This window comes from Triturus cristatus, chromosome 4_1 (genome assembly GCF_964204655.1).
Source record: "Triturus cristatus chromosome 4_1, aTriCri1.1, whole genome shotgun sequence".
In the NCBI taxonomy this organism is placed as follows: Eukaryota; Metazoa; Chordata; class Amphibia; order Caudata; family Salamandridae; genus Triturus; species Triturus cristatus.
This window is the reverse complement of record NC_140585.1, coordinates 1,147,446,352-1,147,468,748: the sequence shown is the minus strand read 5'-3', so window position 1 is coordinate 1,147,468,748 and position 22,397 is coordinate 1,147,446,352. Positions and strand designations below refer to the sequence as shown.

Here is a 22,397-nt window from a genome sequence, read left to right as displayed (position 1 = left end):
AGATCGAAAGAAATATTCAGTCGATGAATTACAGTTCAAGGCCAGACTATGCAAAGAGATGGGCCAGTATAAAAAGTTTAAAGTGACATAACCTTTTAGTGAAGCTTTCTAGTTCTGTCTGTGGTGCAGGGGAGAGTGTCACAGGCCAACTGGTCCAAATGTTTTAAGTTTCTGCTGAACAGAGGGTCATAGATATTTACCCAAGTGTAAATCGATAGGAAATATATAAAGACCTTTCTTGTTTATTCTAAGTTTCAGCTGACAGTTCTAGAATGCTAAGTGGTATGCAATGGTTCTCCAACATCCTTTCTGTGAGTGCCACCTAATCGCAAGATAAAGACCCCGTGCAGAACATCAGGAGGAAGAATAGTGACAGGGACGCTTGCGATGATGAAATATGACACAAGCCCTTCACACAACAAATAATCAAGTAGTTTCTTAAAGTTTTTTTAACAAAAAGAAAATAGTGCACATCCTGGGGTACTGCAGCCGAGGAAGGGCAAAATAACAAATAAATACAAAACCTTGCAAGCTTTTGGACCTGCCCGTTGATTAAAATATGGTGTCCGCCTGGGAAACCAAATGACCCATAAATAAGGAAACACTTCTCATCGAACACAGGCGCTGGTGCCTCAATGCTACGTGCAAGGCTGCAAGAAGCCAATCCATGGGCTGGTCTGTCCAGCCAAAGATATTCTTACCAAAATAATTATGTAGTGGCCTGTGGTTAACTCATCCACTCACTTTTCTTGAAATGTTCTGCAATTATCATTAGGAAGAGCACCCACTGGCTGAGGCCTGCCATTTCTTTTTACATTGTCAGTAGCCTCAGATGCTCACCGAAGACGTTCATGAAGGCCCAACACATCTAGTCAGTGAAAACCTGTGAACATAGGATGTCAGCTTTAGTCTCTGAGTCGGTAACCGTAGGAAAATGTGGGTCCTCCTGCTCCTCGCTGTCTGTGCTACCATCGCTGTCCTTGCCAGAGCTCTCAAGGGCGCGGAGGAAGCGAGCGTTTCCGGGAGACAATGGGTATAGGGCATCCTGCAGTGCACCAACCACCATGGGGTTACCAAGAAGCTCCTCATCAGACGAGTGAAGTGAGTCCTCATCATCCTCTGCCATGTGGTTTACGATGTGAATGCCATCAAAAGCTATGGTAGGTTTCTGTCCTTTCATCAAACGGATCTAAACTCGATGGCGAGTGGGGAAGAAAGAAACATAAGTTAAGAAGAATCCACCGTCATCTTACCTTCAACTGTTGACATTACATGCAGAACTTATAGAAACCAAAATTTACCTATAGAGTACCAGAACACTAGCGCACACAATGAATGCTTCCATCACAGACAGAACATACAAGCTTAATGAGGCAAACAGCCCTCCAATAATTCTATAAGACTTTGTTATTAAACACTTGTATTGATTTATTTATTTATTTGTTTAAGAATGTTTTAACATACAGACACCCGCCTTCTTCAGAGCACTAGATTAAAGTTGGTATGCAGAAGCATTCAATACTTGGTTAATATCTGTCGATGCCAGTCTCAATGCTCAGGCTATTTTTAAAGGGCGATGTAGGAACTGGTTAGAATTGGGGTCAAAAGTGGTTACACCAATATCTTCAGTTACCGAAAGAGAACAGTCTCAATCCGAACTGGAGTCTCTGATTAGCCTCAATGATTACTTCATACTCAGTACTGAACAGCATTGTATTGCTCCGTCACATTTGTGCACCGATTAGGCCTGCAAAGCTAGCGTTTTCTTCAGTTGAAAGCAGCACATCAGGTCTGCTGGTGCACCTGAGCCCTAAACACCATCATTCCCTGCCCCCTTTAAAAACCCTCCCAATACCTAAACTCCAACCATCCCTGACCACCAAACCCCACCTATCCCTGAACGAAAAAAGCTGCCCTTTCTACTTCTAAACAACACCCATCCTGAACTCTATAAACCCCTCACTACACCTGAACTCCAGCAATCCTTGATGGTAAACTCCACCCATCCCTGAACCTAAGCAGCCCATTCTAAACCTAAACTCCATCCATCCCTGACCCCTAAAACCCCTCATTAACCCTAAACTTCACCAATTCATGAACTAAATTCTACATCTAAACTCCACCAATTCTTGACCCTAAAATTCTTTCTGCCCTAAAACTCCACCTATCACTGACTCGTAAAGTCCCTCACCATTCTAAACAGCATCCATTTCTCAACCTTAAACAACTTTCACCACCCCTATGCTTTACCCATCACTGAACTGTAAAACTTCTCACATCCCTTAACTTCACCCATCAGTGAACTCTAAAAGCCCCTCATCACCAATACACTCAAACCATCCATGAAGCCCCTACTCTTCACCACCCTTAAACTCAATTCATCTGTGAACCCTAAAAATCTCTCATTACCCTATACTCTTCCTATTCCTCCCTCAATCAAACAGGACTTATAACGCGCGGCTTATCACCCATGAGGGTATCCAGGCACTGAGAACTCTGCTGCTAGAGAGAGGGTTCAGATGAACAGTGAGGCCTTGAGACCTTTCCTGAATTCCAGCAAGAGGATGAGGTCCGGAGGCAAAGGGGGAGGTCATTCCAGGTCTTCACAGTGAGGTAGGAGAAAGAACATCCTCCACTGTTGCTTTGGCGGAATGGGGGGTGTGTGTGAGGGATAGAGAGGCGGAGCGCAGGTGTCTGGAGGGTTGGTGCATGTGTAGGCGGTGGTTGATGCATTCCTGGTCCTTGGTTGAGTAGGGCTTTGTAGGTGTAGATCAGCATCTTGAATAGACATCTCTTCTGAATGGAGAGTCAGTTGAGCTTCCTGAGGTGGGGGTTGATGTGGGTCAACATTGGGAGGTGGAGGGTGAGTCTGGCCGCTGAGTTCTATATGGTCTGCAGTCTCTTCAGGAGGTGAGAGGTGATTCCTCCGTAGAATGTGCTGCTGTAGTCCAGCCGGCTGGTGAATAGGGCTTGAGTGATGGTTCATCTGGTGTTGCCAGGGAGCCATTTGAAGATCCTACAGAGCATGTGAAAGGTGAGGATGCCGGCGGAGGAGACTGCGATGACCTGTCTTTCATGGAGAGCTTGCTGTCCAGGATGATGCCAAGGTTACAGGCATGGTCTGTCGGCGTGGGTGAGCGTCCTAGTTCGGAAATCCACCAGGAATTGTTCCATGTGGAGGTGTTGCTCCCGAAGATCAGCACTTCCATTTTGCCTGTGTTGAGTTTTAGGTAGTTGTCTGTCATCCAGTCGGCGACGCTCGTCATGCACCTGTGAAAGGTGACCATCGTGGTGGAGGGGTCTTCTGATAGCGAGAGGATGAGCTGGGAGTCGTTGGTGTAGGATATGATTTAGTCCATGGGTTCTGATGATGTTGGTCAAGGGGGTCATGTAGGTATTGAACAGAGTAGGGCTGAGCCTTGAGGGGTGCCACAGATGATGTTCTTAGGTTCTGAGGTGAAAGGAGGTAGACAGGTTCGCTGTTTTCTTCCAGTGAGGAAGGAGGCGATTCATTTGAGTGCGTCTCCTTGGATTCCAATGTGGTGAAGCCTCTTTATAAGTGTGTGGTGGGATAGGGTGTTGAACGCGTCTTAGAGGTCGAGGAGGGTCAAGGCCACCGTTTCTCCCTAGTCAAGGAGGGTTCTGATGTTGTCAGTGGCAGCGATCAGGGCGGTTTTGGAGCTGTGGTTCTCCAGGTGTTTTATGAGTTGACAGTTGATGACCTTTTCGAGGACTTTGGCGGGAAAGGGGAGCAAGGAGATGGGATAGTAGTTCTTGAGTTCGCTGATGTCAGCAGACAGTTTCTCAAGAAGAGGTTTGGCTTCTGCATGTTTCTACTCTTCGGGTAAGGTGGCAGCGGTGATGGATGCGTTGAAGATGGCAGTGAGCTTGCTGCGGATCATCTTGCTCCCAAGGCTGAATATGTGGTGGGCACAGAGGTCTGTATGTGCTACTGAGTGGACAGAGTTCATGATGGTTGTAGTGCTTTGTGTGGTGAGCTGGTCCCAGGTAGTGAGCAGGTGTTCGGGGTTTGCATCTGTGGAAATGAGGAGGCTGAGGATGTCCGGGGTGGTGGGTTGGGGTGCGAAGTGTTTGTAGATGGCTGAGATCTTTGTAGGAAGGTGGATATCTGACTATGGTTACCCCCAACTTTTTGCCTAGTGTCTAGCTGGTTTTTCGACTTAGTTAGCCTGAGATCCTGCCATTCAGGGTCTCAGGCTGTCTGCTCTCTCTGTAAAATGGACTCCATGTACCCTAGGTACATAACCAATTGGTAAGGATCACCTTATTGGACCCTGTACAGTGTACCCTAGGTACCCAGGGCATAGGTGTACCCTAGGCCTCCCAGGGGCTGCAGCATGTATTATGCCACCCCTGGTCTGGCCTTCCAATCAGACACAACTGGCTGATCACTCAGCTGGGGCAAGGTCGTGTAATCACCCCTTGCTTAGGTATAGTATGCCTATATCTACCCTTATATATAGACACATGTGTACCCATCAGTCACTCCTATGGCAGGCCTTAACAATCCTGGAGGCAGAGTGCTTGGTAACATGTGAGATGGTGCTCTAGCATGAGCTGAGCCTGTCTGCAGCTTTCGGAACCAAGTCCTTATAGCTGTTCTATGATATAGCCTACCATATACTCTTAAAGTGCCTTATAATCTTAAACGGTTATGGTAACTATGGTTTGGCTTTATCAAAACATGTCGTGTAAGGTGTCTAACACTTTGGAATAATACCCCCCATACCATTTCAGGTCATGAGGATATTATTCCCCCCTTCTAGAGGGAAAGACATGTTAAAATCATACTTCAACTGTTAGCCTCTGACCAAAGCCTCAGCATCACAAAATGGATGCTGCTGCCACGACACAAGTCTGACCTCCTGCAGCTGGGAGTGATCCCAGCCAGGGAGGCCTGGACAATAGGTTTCCTGCTTGGGGAGGTGCTAGCACCTCCCCAGACAGCCTTTAGTGTATTGGGGCAGGGTGGGCTGAAAGGAATGAGACATGCCTGGGGCACACAAGGTGTTCCTTGCATAGTCCAGTTCAAACCGGCGCTGGGGCACTCCAGCCCCAGCTCTGGCGCGAAACTGGACAAAGGGAAGTGGGTGTAACCACCCCCTCCCAGGTCCCACCCATAAGGCGTGACCTAGCAGGTATCCCAGCCCCCCAGATTAGTATAAGAGTGGGAGTTGGGCCTCAAGACTTTAGATTATCCTGAACCTGCAAAACTGAACAGAAACTCTGGACCTTCGACATTCGACGAAAGAAGAAGACTGAAGAATCTCCCTTGTAGCCAAGGAGTGGCTACCCTGTGCAAACAGGCACCATCAAGAGACTACCCTTTGCTTTGCGACCGTTCTACGAGGAACCGACTGCAGAGCCCGACCAGAGCCTTGATTTCCAGACTTCTCCGACCCTCATCCACATCTGCAGCAGAGCTGAGATCCGTGGAGGCGACGAGCGACGTGGGACCGGCTACCTGGGAGAAGTGGCTAGTAACTTACAGCGCAGCTTCTGAGGTACCCTCGAAGTTGTGCACCGGGGATTGAGAAGCCCCAACCCCAAGCACCATCTGCACCGAAGACCAGCCCCCCACACTCCACGAGTCCTGCGTGGGGCCCTTCAGCATTTTCCTGCTTGCCGCGTCTGTCCGGTTGCTTGCCCGCTGGCTAGTGGCCTTTGTGACGACGCACCCTGTAATCTTCTGCGCTGGTTTGGCTCCTCCAGACTGGCTCCCGCTTCTCTGCAAAGAAGAAGCACCCCAGACCTTCCTGGTCTGCACCAGAAGCAAGTCCTTTGTTCTTCGTGGGTTCCGCTTGCCAAGGCTTGGTGAGTCCTAGTCCAACTTCGACGCCGCCGACAGCAAGAGCCTTCGTGGGACAGCTCGCCTCCTGGTCCTGGTCGTCCTCGACGCTTCCTGGTCCTCCTGGCTGCAGCGACAAGCTTCACCTTCACCTGCAACTCTTCACGACATCGCCTGGTTCCTTCCTGGTTCCACGTGGTCACTGGCTAGTGACCCTGACTCTGTCCTTTCTGCTTGCAGGTTTCTTCTCTTCTTGATCCCAGCCTTGGGATCCACCGGACACTCTCCCCTGACTGCCTGTCAGCATCTTTCTTCAGGCATCCATAGGAGTCGACGACGAAAACGACGCATCTTCACCCCTATGCACCCGCAGCCTGTGGGCTAGGTAACTTGGGTACTCCGGTGCTCATCAGGATAGTGACTATCCTAGTGTCTAGTTTTCAAGTCTCAACTTCCTAGCTACTCCGGAAGTGTCCTAAATCTACCGTTTTCTAAACTGTACTATTGCTATTGACTTTTACGCATTACGCGTGAGTGTTTCCACTCTGCACACGAATCCCGTGGGCCTCCCACTTCCTAACTAACGCTAGTGTAGTGTAGCCCCAGCGATTCCCTAGGCCTAGGCCTATTCTATTTCCGTGACAGTGGTTCTTATACCACTTATTTAGTATATGGTTTGCGTGGCCCCTAGGGCCTAACTGTATTACTTACCTGTGTGACTTACTGTATGCATTAATAAGACTGTGTTGTACTTACCTCTAATCTCAAAGAGTGCTGAGGGTTTGCTTACAATAAATACACTTTATTTTATATATATATCTGTTGTGGTGTCCTTTCATTTGGTATTCAAGGGATTATATATGGTATCACAGCTGGCTTCACATGCCATTCAGAGTTTAGCCTAAGACTGCTCTTGTCCATGCTACCACTAGGATAGCTGGTCTATAAGGTTGACTTTACAACCAATCACCATAAGGGTATTTGGACTGATATAAGGTGTACACTATAACTAGTGACATCATACATCAGGCCAACTTCTCACATTGGTGAGCAGCGGTTGGGATCTGAGCTTGCTGTTGTAATGCCATTGTAATCTTGAGATACTAAATTGAAAGATCACACAGATATTGTCTAGGTACATATAACATAGATTATTATACTTAAGTCCTACTGGACTTTGTAGTTGTAGGTTGAAGGGAGTAACACACCCTGACTACAACTACTAGAGAGGTTTAGTAGATACAACTAGTGTAGGTAGGTGCACACACCACACCCTCACTAGATCATGTCTCTGAGAGTAGATCAAGTAGATGCTCTCTCAGGAGGATCAGGTCTGCAAAAGATCCCCTCTAGATATGATACCTTAACATTCCAGGAGATGAGACACTTGTGTACCTCCAGAGGAATAAAACAGGGTGCAAACCCTACCCTCCTTCAGTTAAGACAACTCCTAGAGGAGTATGATGCTCATAGGGCATCTCAGGCAGGTGCCCTAGGCACAGAGGAGGGTCTACCCACCACAGAGGAGTCAGATGGGGCTTCAGATGGGGAGGTAGACAGCCAGAGCCAAGTAAGGAGACTTAGCCAGGCTAACTTAAGTTTACATGGGAGTTTGCATGGGGTCCCCCCATACAGACCCCCAAGTAGGCATTCACAGAGAAGCAGGAGGGACAGATCCCCTTCAAGGGAATCCATCCACTCCCATGTCTCTAGCATCTCTAATGCTTCCTCTCACAGGGGAATGACTTCACCTGAGAGAAAGGAGCATGCAGCCAGAATGAGGGAGGCTAATCTGAGGATTCAGAGGGAAGAAATTGCCCTTGCCAAAGAGAAGCTTGCTCTGACTAGAGAGCAAAAATTGTGTGGGTCTGAACCCACTGGTGGCAGCAACATTCCTAGAGATAGGGATAGGTCTTATGACCATAGAAACCTAAGCAAGATAGTCCCCCCATATCAGAATGGGGATGACATCCACAAATGGATGACTGCTTTGGAGAGGGCCTGCAAAGTACAGCAGGTACCCCAAAGTCAGTGGGCAGCTATCTTGTGGCTCTCCTTTTCTGACAAAGGTAGAGACAAGCTCCTCACAGTCAGTGATGAGGATGCAAACAATTACAAAGTCCTGAAGAGTGCTCTGATAGATGGGTTTGGCTTAACCACTGAGCAATATAGGTTGTTGTTCAGAGACACCCAGAAGACACAGACACAGGACTGGTCTGATTTTGTGGATTGTGCCACTAAGGCTTTGGAAGGTTGGTTAAATGGCAGCAAGGTGCAGGACTATACAGGATTGTACAACTTGATTATGAGGGAGCAGATCCTTAGTAATTGTCAGAACCAGCTTCTCCATCAACACCTGGTAGACTCAGATTTGACCTCTCCCCAAGAATTGGGAAAGAGGGCAGATAAATGGGTCAGGACCAGGATTAGGCCTAAAAATCAGGGTGGTGACCAAAAGAAAGATACCACCAAGCCTCAAGAGAAGGGTGGGGATAAAGCAAAAGAGAAATCTTCCTCAGGGCCCCAAAACTCCACACAGGGTGGTGGGTCCCAAGCTCCCTCCTCTACCACAGTTAAAAAGCCTTACTGCCATGTGTGTAAAACACCTGGGCATTGGAAAACTGACAGCAGTTGTCCACAGGCTAAAAACAAAACTGTTCCTCCAACTACTCCTGTCACACCACCTATTACTGTCAGCAGTAATCCCCCAGGTGGTGGGAGTGCCCCCAAAAATTTGGTTGGGTTTTCTTGGGGAACACAGGGGGATCCTGGCTTAACCAATTCCCCTGCAGCAGCTACTCTTGTCTGTGATGGTGGCATGGGGTTTGCCAACTTCACTGCCTGTCCCAACACTTTGGGTAGGTACAGACAGGAACCCTACATCAATGGTAGAAAAGCTGAGGCCTACAGAGACACTGGAGCTAGCATCACTATGGTGGCCCATAGGCTAGTTCCCTCTGAGCAGCTTTTGCCTGGTTTCTCATACCAGGTAACTAACATTGATGGCAAACAGAACAGTCATCCCATGGCAGAGGTATGTCTCAGCTGGGGAGGGGTCACTGGCCCTAAAAGGGTGGCAGTGTCTCCAACCTTGCCTGTGGACTGCTTGCTGGGGAATGACTTAGAACTCTCAGCTTGGGCTGGAGTTGAACAAGACACCCATTCTAAAATGGTAGGCCTTTCCAAAAAGGGTAGTGGGGTTGTGCCAGTCACAACCCCTGTCCAAGTAGCTTTCCTCCCTGAAAAGGTTGGAAGGGCAGTGGTAGCCACAGCCCAGGCACAGACAGACTTCCCTGTAGAAATTGGCAGAGCTGTGACAGTCACAGCTCAAACACAAACTGAGTGCCTTCCTGAAAAGGTTGGCAAGGCTGTAATGGTCTCAGCCCACACTCAGACTGATATAGGTGTAGTGAAGCCTGAAACTATGGATCACTCCACACAAACAGAGAGTAGTGGGGAGGAAGAAAAGTCCCCCTCTCCCCAGACATTAGGAAAAGGTCAGCCTCCTCAGGGATCTGACCTCACCCCTTGTGAAGGAACTGCCCCAGAGGTAGCCAGGCCTGGCCTGGCAGAGCCTCTGATGTCAGTGGCCCCTTCCAAGGTGGGACCCAGTCTGGTGCAGGTAGCCTGCCTCTCTCTACCCTGCCTCAGTCAGCCCAGGGCTGCAGAGGTCAGGGAGGCCAGTGGACCCCAAGAGGGCCCCTGTCCACAAGAACCCCCCCTTCAAAAGAATGAGGATTGCCTGGTTAGTTGCCCTAGCCAGGTGAGGGGTAAAAACATTCCTGAGGGATCCCCTTCACAGGTAGTTAGGGACCTCCCCCAGAGGGATTCTGTTGGGCACAGGCAAACATGGGACCTTAGGGCCCCAAACCTGACCTGTCCCTCCAGTAAGCCCACAAAAGGGACCCAGCCTCCAGCTTTAGGTAGCCAGAGGCTGACCCTGAGAGCACAGTGCAACTCAGTTAGAGAAAGAAAGGCATCCATGGTGGAGGATGATTGGAGGAAGCTGAGGCCTCACTTTGAGGACACTCACTTCAGTACTCCATCTCAACACCAGCCTTTTACTTTGCAAAGACACACCAAAGGTAGAGATTCCCTATGGTGGAGACCCTATGATATCTTTAGGATGAGGGATTGCTTAGTGGACCATGAGACAGGGGGTAACCATGCCAGTGCTGGTTCTTCCTTATATGGCCACTCAGGCAATAGAGGCTTACCTTGTCAAGGCCAGCCTTATCTCCTTTCGTTTGGGGGGGGGGTTGTGTAGGAAGGTGGATATCTGACTATGGTTACCCCCAACTTTTTGCCTAGTGTCTAGCTGGTTTTTCGACTTAGTTGGCCTGAGATCCTGCCATTCAGGGTCTCAGGCTGTCTGCTCTCTCTGTAAAATGGACTCCATGTACCCTAGGTACATAACCAATTGGTAAGGATCACCTTATTGGACCCTGTACAGTGTACCCTAGGTACCCAGGGCATAGGTGTACCCTAGGCCTCCCAGGGGCTGCAGCATGTATTATGCCACCCCTGGTCTGGCCTTCCAATCAGACACAACTGGCTGATCACTCAGCTGGGGCAAGGTCGTGTAATCACCCCTTGCTTAGGTATAGTATGCCTATATCTACGCTTATATATAGACACATGTGTACCCATCAGTCACTCCTATGGCAGGCCTTAACAATCCTGGAGGCAGAGTGCTTGGTAACATGTGAGATGGTGCTCTAGCATGAGCTGAGCCTGTCTGCAGCTTTCGGAACCAAGTCCTTATAGCTGTTCTATGATATAGCCTACCATATACTCTTAAAGTGCCTTATAATCTTAAACGGTTATGGTAACTATGGTTTGGCTTTATCAAAACATGTCGTGTAAGGTGTCTAACACTAGGGAATAATACCCCCATGCCATTTCTGGACATGAGAATATTATTCCCCCCTTCTAGAGGGAAAGACATGTTAAAATCATACTTCAACTGTTAGCCTCTGACCAAAGCCTCAGCATCACAAAATGGATGCTGCTGCCACGACACAAGTCTGACCTCCTGCAGCTGGGAGTGATCCCAGCCAGGGAGGCCTGGACAATAGGTTTCCTGCTTGGGGAGGTGCTAGCACCTCCCCAGACAGCCTTTAGTGTATTGGGGCAGGGTGGGCTGAAAGGAATGAGACATGCCTGGGGCACACAAGGTGTTCCTTGCATAGTCCAGTTCAAACCGGCGCTGGGGCACTCCAGCCCCAGCTCTGGCGCGAAACTGGACAAAGGGAAGTGGGTGTAACCACCCCCTCCCAGGTCCCACCCATAAGGCGTGACCTAGCAGGTATCCCAGCCCCCCAGATTAGTATAAGAGTGGGAGTTGGGCCTCAAGACTTTAGATTATCCTGAACCTGCAAAACTGAACAGAAACTCTGGACCTTCGACATTCGACGAAAGAAGAAGACTGAAGAATCTCCCTTGTAGCCAAGGAGTGGCTACCCTGTGCAAACAGGCACCATCAAGAGACTACCCTTTGCTTTGCGACCGTTCTACGAGGAACCGACTGCAGAGCCCGACCAGAGCCTTGATTTCCAGACTTCTCCGACCCTCATCCACATCTGCAGCAGAGCTGAGATCCGTGGAGGCGACGAGCGACGTGGGACCGGCTACCTGGGAAAAGTGGCTAGTAACTTACAGCGCAGCTTCTGAGGTACCCTCGAAGTTGTGCACCGGGGATTGAGAAGCCCCAACCCCAAGCACCATCTGCACCGAAGACCAGCCCCCCACACTCCACGAGTCCTGCGTGGGGCCCTTCAGCATTTTCCTGCTTGCCGCGTCTGTCCGGTTGCTTGCCCGCTGGCTAGTGGCCTTTGTGACGACGCACCCTGTAATCTTCTGCGCTGGTTTGGCTCCTCCAGACTGGCTCCCGCTTCTCTGCAAAGAAGAAGCACCCCAGACCTTCCTGGTCTGCACCAGAAGCAAGTCCTTTGTTCTTCGTGGGTTCCGCTTGCCAAGGCTTGGTGAGTCCTAGTCCAACTTCGACGCCGCCGACAGCAAGAGCCTTCGTGAAACAGCTCGCCTCCTGGTCCTGGTCGTCCTCGACGCTTCCTGGTCCTCCTGGCTGCAGCGACAAGCTTCACCTTCACCTGCAACTCTTCACGACATCGCCTGGTTCCTTCCTGGTTCCACGTGGTCACTGGCTAGTGACCCTGACTCTGTCCCTTCTGCTTGCAGGTTTCTTCTCTTCTTGATCCCAGCCTTGGGATCCACCGGACACTCTCCCCTGACTGCCTGTCAGCATCTTTCTTCAGGCATCCATAGGAGTCGACGACGAAAACGACGCATCTTCACCCCTATGCACCCGCAGCCTGTGGGCTAGGTAACTTGGGTACTCCGGTGCTCATCAGGATAGTGACTATCCTAGTGTCTAGTTTTCAAGTCTCAACTTCCTAGCTACTCCGGAAGTGTCCTAAATCTACCGTTTTCTAAACTGTACTATTGCTATTGACTTTTACGCATTACGCGTGAGTGTTTCCACTCTGCACACGATTCCCGTGGGCCTCCCACTTCCTAACTAACGCTAGTGTAGTGTAGCCCCAGCGATTCCCTAGGCCTAGGCCTATTCTATTTCCGTGACAGTGGTTCTTATACCACTTATTTAGTATATGGTTTGCGTGGCCCCTAGGGCCTAACTGTATTACTTACCTGTGTGACTTACTGTATGCATTAATAAGACTGTGTTGTACTTACCTCTAATCTCAAAGAGTGCTGAGGGTTTGCTTAGAATAAATACACTTTATTTTATATATATATCTGTTGTGGTGTCCTTTCATTTGGTATTCAAGGGATTATATATGGTATCACAGCTGGCTTCACATGCCATTCAGAGTTTAGCCTAAGACTGCTCTTGTCCATGCTACCACTAGGATAGCTGGTCTATAAGGTTGACTTTACAACCAATCACCATAAGGGTATTTGGACTGATATAAGGTGTACACTATAACTAGTGACATCATACATCAGGCCAACTTCTCACAATCTTGTTGTGATAGACGTCCGTCAGGGTGTCACAGAGTTACTGGGAAGGGGTGATGATGTTTTTGGTGGCTGAAGGGTTGGAAAACTCTGACGACATTGAAGAGTTCTTTGCTGTGGTTAAAACTGGCCCGATGCGGTTGGAAAGGGAGCTCCTTTTTGTCCCTTTCTGTAGTTGGTGGTATTGGTTGAGGGAGGTCTTGAAGGTGTCTGTGGGCTCCTTGCTGGGGTGTCATTTCCTTTCAAGTTGCTTTGAGTTGCATTTAATTGTTCTCAGTTCCGTGGTGTACCAAATGGCCTTTTAGGAGGTTCTCTTGAGTGTGGAGGGCTTGACGGGGTGACTGTCGGCGCAATCAGTGATACAGGCGGAGAAGTTCACAAAACAAACCCTCACAACTCCTCAACTCAACCTGTCATTCAATCCTCGAAACCCATTTCTATTCTGAACTCTTCGCATCCTGGATACCTAAAAACCCCTCACCACCCCTAAACATCACCCATTCCTAAACCCCAAAAACTTTCACCAACCCCTAAACTCCAATCTAGTTTTGGATTTTTCCTTAAAATTATTTTTCCTTTAGAATGTTTCTATAATTTTTCATTGATTTATATTTCCGTAAAATTGTTTTTCCATGACTTGGTTTCCTCCAATGTGGTTTCTCAGTTTTCATTTTTACATGAGTTCATATACCTCACTCTACCAGGCCGTATACTCTGATGTGGGTGAGAAACCTGTGGGGTGCCACTGGAACTGGTGTCAAAGAACAAGTTACTTACCTTCGGTAACGCTTTTTCTGGTGGATACAATATCTGCCTGTGGATTCCTCACCTTGTGAATATGCCCTGCGCCAGCATTCCATGGATTTTTTTCCCCAGCTCTCTAAGCCGACGTGGACGTCATAATGCCTTGGCTCCGCCCGCGACTCCGTATGACGTCACCGGAGCCATAAGAGAGCCACGTCGGCGTGATGACGTCAGTTCCACCCATTTTTTCCGTGCCTCCGAGGCGAACAGGTGGACCGACAACAGATTCAAAGTATACACAGTATACAACATTGAAACAAATATACATAGTACATATACAAAAAGGTTAGGAACAAAAGCATTTCCTATAAGTGTACCAGATAAAACAACATGTCAAGCAAGGCATCCTTTAAAGGTATAAAAAGGTGGACAACGGGGAGGCGGGTGGGCCAGTGAGGAATCCACAGGCAGATATTGTATCCACCAGAAAAAGCGTTACCGAAGGTAAGTAACTTGTTCTTCTGATGGATACATCTGCCAGTGAATTCCTCACCTTGTGAATAGATTCCCACAGCAGTCCCACTCCTGGAGGAGGGTGTCCACCTTCCTATACCAAAAAGTCCTGCAAGACAGAGTGCGCGAAATAGCCCTCCCTCCTCATCTCAGAGTCTAAGCAATAATGCTTTGCGAAAGTATGGAGGGAGGCCCAAGTCACGGCTTTACAAATGTCTGCAACTGGAACACCCCTGGCCAAAGCAGAGGGGAAGATTTAGCCCTAGTTGAATGAGCTCTAATAGCCTCAGGAGGAACCTTACCAGCAAGGGCATAGCAGATCTTGATGGTTAGGATGATCCACCTGGACAGAGTGCGCTTGTGCATAGCTTTGCCTTTGAGTGTCCAATATAGCCCACGAAGAGCTGATCATCCAAACGAAAATCCTTAGTTCTGTCCAAATAAAAGCTCACTGCTCTTTTAGGGTCCAATCGGTTAAGTCTTTCCTCCTGCTTGGAAGGATGAGGAGGTGGATAAAACACAGGGAGAGTAATCGACTGCCCCAGATGAAAGGGAGTAACTACCTTAGGTAGGAAAGCAGTCCTGGTCCTAAGGACTATCCTTTCAGCATGTAAGGATAAAAACATGGGTCTCGAACTAAGAGCTTGAAGCTCACTTACCCTCCTTGCCGAGGATATGGCAACAAGAAAGACCGTTTTAAAGGACAACAGCCTCAAAGGGCAGCTATGAAGGGGCTCAAAAGGGGACCCCATCACAAAAGTTAAGACAAGATTAAGGTCCACTGTGGCATTACAAAGGGAGTAGGCGGAAACCTGTTAGTAAGACCTTTGATAAATCTTAAAACAATAGGAGATTTAAACAATGACGGCTGATCCGGAAGACACAGAAAAGCCGACAAGGCTGACAAATAGCCCTTAACCGTGGCCACCGCACAACCTTGCGGAGCCAAAGAAAGTGCAAACTGAAGCACATTAGAACGATGGGCTTTTAAAGGGTCAATGGATCTCTCTCCACACCATTTTACAAATTTAGACCACCCGTAGGAGTAGATAGACTTGGTGGAGTGTCGCCTGGCCTATAAAATAACATCCACCACATCAGGCGGGAGAGAGAAAGAACTCAGGTTGCCCCGTTCAATCTCCAGGCATGGAGGTGTAAGCTATGGAGGTGGGGGTGTAGAACCTGCCCCTCCGACTGCGAGAGGAGGTCTGCCCTGAGAGGGAGACGGAGCGGAGGGTGCGATGAAAAGTGAAGTAGATCTGTGTACCACACCCTTCTTGGCCAATCCGGGGCGATCAATATAACTTGGGCCCGGTCTTGGTGAATCTTCTTCAGAACCCAAGGAATCAAGGGTATGGGAGGAAACGCGTAAAGGAGTTGTGAGCCCCAACTCAACTGAAACGCGTCCCCCAACGCTCCCTGCATCGGAAACTGGAGACTGCAGAATGACGGGCAATGCACGTTCTCGAGAGTGGCAAAAAGGTCCACCCGAGGAGTCCCCCACGTCCGGAAGACGTGCTGAACTATCTCTGGATGAAGCCTCCATTCGTGGTCGGCGGAAAACTGTCGAATGAGACTGTCCGCACGTACGTTCAGCACCCCGGCCAGATGATTCACCATCAAGCAAATCCGATGGTCCTGAGCCCAGGACCAGAGCCGCAACACCTCTCTGCAGAGACGGTACGACCCTACTCCTCCCTGCTTGACATACCACATCGCGGTAGTGTTGTCCGTCAGGACTTGAACCGACTGACCGCGAAGGGAAGGGAGGAAGGCCATGAGCGCCAAACGTATCGCCCGCAATTCTAGAAGATTGATATGAGACAATCTTTCCTCTGGAGACCAAGGACCCTTTATCTCATGATCCCCCAGATGAGCACCCCACCCCAAGGTGGAGGCATCCGATTTTACTGTGGCACCGATGGAGGAAGATGAAAGGACTTTCCTTGAGACAGGTTGCCCTCCACGTTCCACCAAGACAGATCCGCTGCAGCTTCTCTGGAGATCCTGATCGACTCCCTGAGATGCCATCACCTTGGTGAAGACTCGAGGTGCAGTAGTAAGACCAAACGGAAGAACCACAAACTGGTAGTGTTGCGACCCAACCGTAAACAGGGGATACTTCCTGTGCGACTTCAGGATTGGGATGTGGAAATACGCATCCTGCAAGTCGATCGACACCATCCAGTCTCCTTGCTGCAATGCTTGAAGAACCAGTGCAAGGGTTAGCATCTTGAATTTCTCCTGTTTCAGCTAAAAATTCAAAACTCTGTGGTCCAGGATTGGACGCAATCTGTCGTCCTTTTTGGGAATCAGGAAATACCGCGAGTAGCATCCCTGACCCCTTTCTTGCTCCGGAACCACCTCTATTGCACCTTTTTGTAACAATGTAAGAACCTCCTTCTGCAGAAGAAGTAGATGGTCCTCTGAGCAAAAACCCTGGCAAGGAGGGTAAGGGGGAGGAAACTCCCGAAAGGGAAGGGCGTACCCATTCTCCACGAGGTTTAGTCGTGACCGATTTCCAACCTCACAGAAAGTGGGACACCTGACCCCCCACAGGTCTCACATGATCTAGAATGGGGGATCTAGGGCTGCTTCCCTGAAGCTTCATTGGGAGTAGAGGAGGCTGAAGATGAGGAGGGATTGTGAACAGAACCTCTCCGGCCCCTTTGTCTTCCTCTATATGATCTATAGAGAGGATTTTGCTGCTGCTGTTGCTGAGGTTGACGGAAGGAACGAAAGGATGACCTCCCAAATCCTCTGTACTTCCTGAAGCCAAACCCCTTAGCCGATGTCTGCAAGCCCAAAGATCTCGCAGTAACCCTGCTATCTTTAAATCTTTGCCAGGCGGAATCAGCTTTTTCTCCAAAAAGCTTCTCCCCATCGAAGGGTAAGTCGACTTAAGTGGCCTGAATATCAGCAGAGAAGCCCGAAGAACGAAGCCAAGCCTGCCTTCTAGTGGCTATTGAAGATCCTATAATCCTAGCCACGGAATCAGCCGTATCTAGGCCCGACTGAATAACTTGCCTAGCGGCAGCTTGAGTGTCCGCAATAACCTCCATAAAAGAGGCCTTCTCCTCTTCAGGCAGTTTAGGGGCTAACTGCTTCACCGAGCCCATCAAAGCATGAACGTAGTGCCCCAATAAGCAAGTGGCATTAGTTGACTTAAGCTCCCTGCTTCCAGATGAAAAGACCTTTTTAGCTGATTGTTCAATCTTTTTAGAGTCCCTATCAGCTGGTGCTTGAGGGAAGGCGCCTGAAGATTGCTTCGAGCAGGAAGCTTGCACTACAAGGCTCTCTGGTGAAGGGTGAGAGGAAAGGAAGCTCGGGTCCCCCGGAGCTACTCTATACCTCCTTACCACTTGTCTGGAGACTGCAGGTGAAGAAAGCGGCTTGCGCCAAACGTCCATAACATGCTCTAAAATAGCCTCATTAAAGGGCAACAAGGGCTCACCAATGGAAGATGGTGAATGAAGGACTTCAGTTAAAAGGTTTTGCTTATACTCTGCAGAGGGCAACTAAGTCCAACAACTCTGCAGCCTTCCTGATGATTAAATGATAAGGAGCCAACTCTGGAGTAGTATCAAGTCCACTTGCATCCTGAATGCCCTCAAATTCATCAGTGGAATCACCAACTTCACCTTCCTCCACTTCCTCCCTATATCGTTCCTCCTCCATAATCCTCTGAGCCTCTTTCCGAGAACGGATTCAAGGGCACGGCGGCGCAGTACGCGGAGTCAGATGGAGTCGGCACCAGCGTCGAGGGAGGCTCCGAAGAAGGCAAACGATCCAGTCGAGGGCCGGGAGGATGGATCTCCAGATGGCGCCGGGAACTGCCATGAAGGAGCCATTGGCAAGAAGGACATAAAAGGTGCCGGAAAATAATGTTGCGGCACGCCCAAAGTATACGTCATTGGACCCACGGGACCAGAAGGTGTGCCGGATGGGAAGGCAGCTCTTTGGAAAACCCCATACATAGCATTGAGGAAATGAATCGGATCCGCGCCCGGAGTCGGGAAATGCGGGTATGGGTTCAACCCTGAATCCGGTCGAGGAGTAGCCGGAGCCGAAGTATCCTCAACTGGAGCCGAAGGTTCAGCTGGCACTGGAGAAAGATCTTCCACCTGCTCCGGCTCGGGGTCGGAAACAGGAGAGTCCACTGGCGCCGGTGACTGCGCCGGAGTCAACCTGGGCGAAGGTGTCTTCTCCGGAGACACACGAGGAGAAGGGGAAGACGATCGGCGCCGAGAGCTATGCTTCCTCTTCTTTTTGTGTCTCCTCAACTTCGAAGAGTACGAAGTCGACGACTCTAGCTTCGACTTCTCCTTCTTCCTACCTCTCCTTTCCTTTTTTGCCTTGGCCATGAAGAGTTTCGCTTCCATCTCTTTCAGGGCCTTGGGATTCATCTTTCTGCAGCTGGAGCAGTCGTCCACATCATGGTCCGATGAAAGGCACCATAAACAATCTTCGTGGGGGTCAGTGATGGACATGTGACCCCCACATTCCCTACAAGGTTTGAAACCTGACTTTCTTGTCGAAGACATGGTAAAGCCAGAAACAATAACCCACTGCAAGACAACAAAGTAGCAGGAGAGTGCTGGAAAACCGTGGAATGCTGGCATAGGGGATATTCACAAGGTGAGGAATCCACTGGCAGATGTATCCATCAGAAACTGGAGAACTGGAGGCTGTGGTGTTGAGGTTGCTTCTGGTTGAGACTGAAGATTTGGTGGTGGAAGCAAATGTTGTTAAATGTCTTTTGCTGCTGGTTATCATGCCATTTGGTGCTCACCCTCCCATCTCGAAGCCCTAAAGAAGTTCCCTCTGGCATAAAATCGGGAACGAAGAACAAGTTACTTACCTTCGGTAACGATGTATCTGTAAGAAACATTAGTTAGTTAGATTCCTCACCTTAGAATATCCCCAGGCATCAGACTGGATCCGGAAGATTTTTGTAGCAATACCCCTTGCACGTCGGTAGGCGTCGTCTGCGGCTCCGCGTCCGTCGTTGGCGTCGTGCGCCGGAATGACATCGTCGGAGGAGTACTTAGACGCCGCCCTCGCGCGCTGACGTCAGTTCTTGTACATAGCTTTCCGCACCAGGAACGCAGAGCCATGCAAGAGACCTACACTGGTGCCAAAAAATCTAGGGCCCTGAAAAGGATAGCCTTAACCCTAGATGTCAGTTCGCAGAACGGGGAGGATGGGTGGGTCGGTGAGGAATCTAACCAACTAATGTTTCTTACAGATACATCGTTACCGAAGGTAAGTAACTTGTTCATCTGAAAGAAACACGTTAGTTAGATTCCTCACCTTAGAATAGATACCCAAGCAATACCAACCCCGGTGGTGGGTCTGCGAACTAAGATTACACCAGAAAGTCCTGGAGGACAGAACGGCCAAAGAAGCCATCCCTCCGGACTTGGCTGTCTAGGCAATAGTGCCTGGCAAACGTGTGCAGCAAAGCCCACATCGCCGCCTGACAGATGTCCTGCAAAGGGACTCCCCGTCCCAAAGCAGTAGTAGCCGCCGTGGCTGAGTAGAATGGGCTCGCAGCCCAACAGGAGGGTCTTTTTTTGCCAAGGAATAACAGATTTTTATACACAAAACGACCCACCGGGAGATGGTCCGTTTGTGCACAGCTTTTCCCTTCTTTGCACCCACGTAGCCAACGAAAAGCTGGTCGTCCACTCGGAACTGTTGTGTGCGGTCCTCTTTGGAAGGATGCGGAGGCGGAAAGAAGGTGGGCAAGGTGACAGATTGCCCAAGATGAAAGGGGGTCACCACTTTCGGTAGAAAGGAAGGACGAGGCCGAAGGACAACCTTGTCCGGATGAACAGATAAAAAAGGAGGCTTGGACGATAGAGCCTGGAGCTCACTCACCCGTCTAGCCGAGGTGATGGCTACCAGGAAAGCAGTCTTAAGAGTCAGAAGATGAAGAGGACAATTGTGAAGATGCTCAAAGGGAGCGCACATCAGAAATGTTAGGACAAGATTCAAGTCCCACTGAGGCATTACGAAAGGGACACGAGGGAACGTGTGAGTAATGCCTTTAAGAAAGCGTGACACTACAGGGGACTTGAAAAGAGAGGGCTGATCAGGAAGCCGTAAGAAGGCAGAGATGGCAGCAAGATAACCTTACAAGGTGCCCAGGGCAGAGCCCTGCTGGGCCAAAGAAAGAAGAAAGAGGAGAACCTCAGAAAGAGGGGCGGAAAGGGGATCCACAGCCTTTGCTGTGCACCATGCCACAAATTTGTTCCACCGGCAGGAGTATACCGTCTTTGTGGAGGGACGCCTGGCTGCCAGAATAATATCACAGACTTCAGGAGGCAAGTCAAATGGCATCAACTGCCGCCGCTCAATCTCCACGCATGGAGGTGGAGGCTGGACAGGTTCGGGTGGAGGACCGTCCCCTGCTGCTGCGACAGAAGATCCTCCCGAAGGGGCAGACGGAGGATCGGTCAACATACTGAGTAGCTCGGGATACCAGTACCTTCGTGCCCAATCCGGAGCCACCAAGATGACGTGGGCCCGGTCGCGCCTGATCTTCTTCAGCACTCTGAGCAGACGTGGTATAGGCGGAAAGGCTTACAACAGACCGCAACTCCACTCGCGACTAAAAGCGTCGCCGAGCGAGTGCCGCCTTGGAAATTCCAACGCGCAGAACTGCTGACATTGCGCGTTCTCGTCGGTGGCGAATAGATCTAACCAAGGCTCTCCCCACTGCTGAAAGAGACCTTGCGCCACCTCGGAGTTCAGATGCCATTCGTGATCCATCATGCACCGGCGGCTGAGTTCGTCTGCTCTGGCGTTCAGAGAGCCCGCCAGATGTTGAACCACCAGGGTGATGCCCTGGTGTTCCAGCCATGTCCAGAGGCGCAGAGCCTCCTAACAAAGGGTCCACGACCCCACCCCGCCCTGTTTGTTGCAATACCACATGGCGGTGGTGTTGTCAATGAACACCTGCATGACACTTCCCCGGACAGAGGGAAGGAAGGCTTTCAGTGCAAGTCGGATCACTCTCAGCTCCAACAAGTTGATGTGGAGGCGAGACTCCGCCGGAGACCAGAGGCCTCTGATCTCAGCCTCTCCCATATGGCCAGCCCATCCCAGGAGGGACGCATCAGTCACTACGACATGCTCCGGTAGGGGTAGGGAGAGGCTCTTGCCCGTGACCCAATCGCGGTCCGTGAGCCACCACTGCAACTGCTGTGCAGTGCCCTCCGAGATCAAGACATGGTCGGACAGGTTGCCGTGATGCTGGGCCCACTGAAACTTCAGGTCCCACTGCAGAGCCCGCATGCGCCGCCTGGCGTGATGCACTAGTAGGATGCAGGAGGCCATCAGCCCCAGAAGCTGCAACACTAGCCTGACCGATTCACAGGATAGAGGCCGAAAGATGGGAATCAGGGCCTGTATATCCCGGACCCGCTGTTCCGGCGGATGAACCCGGAACTGCGCCGAATCGAGAACCGCTCCGATGAAGAGGAGCTTCTGAGAGGGGCTCAGGTGTGACTTCGGCACGTTGATGGAAAACCCCAGCAAATGCAGGAGATCCGCCGTAGTCTGGAGGTGGGAGACGACTGCCTGGGGCTAGCTCGCCTTCAACAACCAGTCGTCGAGATAGGGGAAGACTGGAACCCCTGATCTGCGCAGATGAGCTGCGACCACCTCCATCACTTTCGTGAACACCCGAGGGGCACTGGTAAGGCCGAAGGGGAGCACGGTGAACTGAAAGTGCTCCTGACCCACCGTGAACCGCAGGTAACGCCGGTGGGCCGGCAGGACGGGATGTGGAAATATGCGTCCTGCAAGTCCAACGCTACCATCCAGTCTCCAGGGTCTAGGGCAGCTAGAACCTGAGCCAAAGATAACATTTTGAACCGTTCCTTCCGGAGGAAGGCATTGACGTTCCGGAGGTCCAAGATAGGGCGTAGGCCCCCTTTGCCCTTCTTGGGAACCAGAAAGTAGTGGGAATAACAACCACGACCTACTTCTGGGCTCGGAACGCGCTCGATGGCCTCTTTGGCCAAGAGGGCCGAAACTTCCTCTCGCAGAAGATTCAAATGATCCTCCGAGATACGGTGGTGCTGTGGTGGCATGGCTGGAGGGGTCGTCTCGAAGGGGAGGGAGTAGCCCCTTCGGACGATTTGCAGCACCCACCTGTCCGACGTGATGGTACGCCAGTGGAGCAGGTGATGGCGAACCCGGCCCCCCACTGGCGAGGAATGGGCCTGAAAGCTCGGACTAGGAAGGCTTTGAGGCGGACGCTGCCGGGATGGATGTGGACTGTCCGCGGTGTCCTTTAGTACCGCCTCGGCGGAAACCACGT

The 22,397-nt window shown here is 50.4% G+C and overlaps 1 protein-coding gene across 2 annotated transcripts in view; it reads right to left on the bottom strand.

Annotated features, from left to right (window-relative positions):
• Positions 1 to 433: 433 nt before the first annotated feature.
• The window catches only part of EVI5L (ecotropic viral integration site 5 like), a 1,383,225-nt gene continuing 1,361,261 nt past the window's right edge, over positions 434 to 22,397 (bottom strand). For both annotated transcript variants that reach the window (XM_085654281.1, XM_085654282.1), the window contains one exon: positions 434 to 1,189. In XM_085654281.1, the coding sequence (XP_085510407.1) occupies positions 869 to 1,189 (321 nt within the window). In that variant the 3' untranslated portion in view covers positions 434 to 868. The remainder of the gene's footprint in view (positions 1,190 to 22,397) is intronic.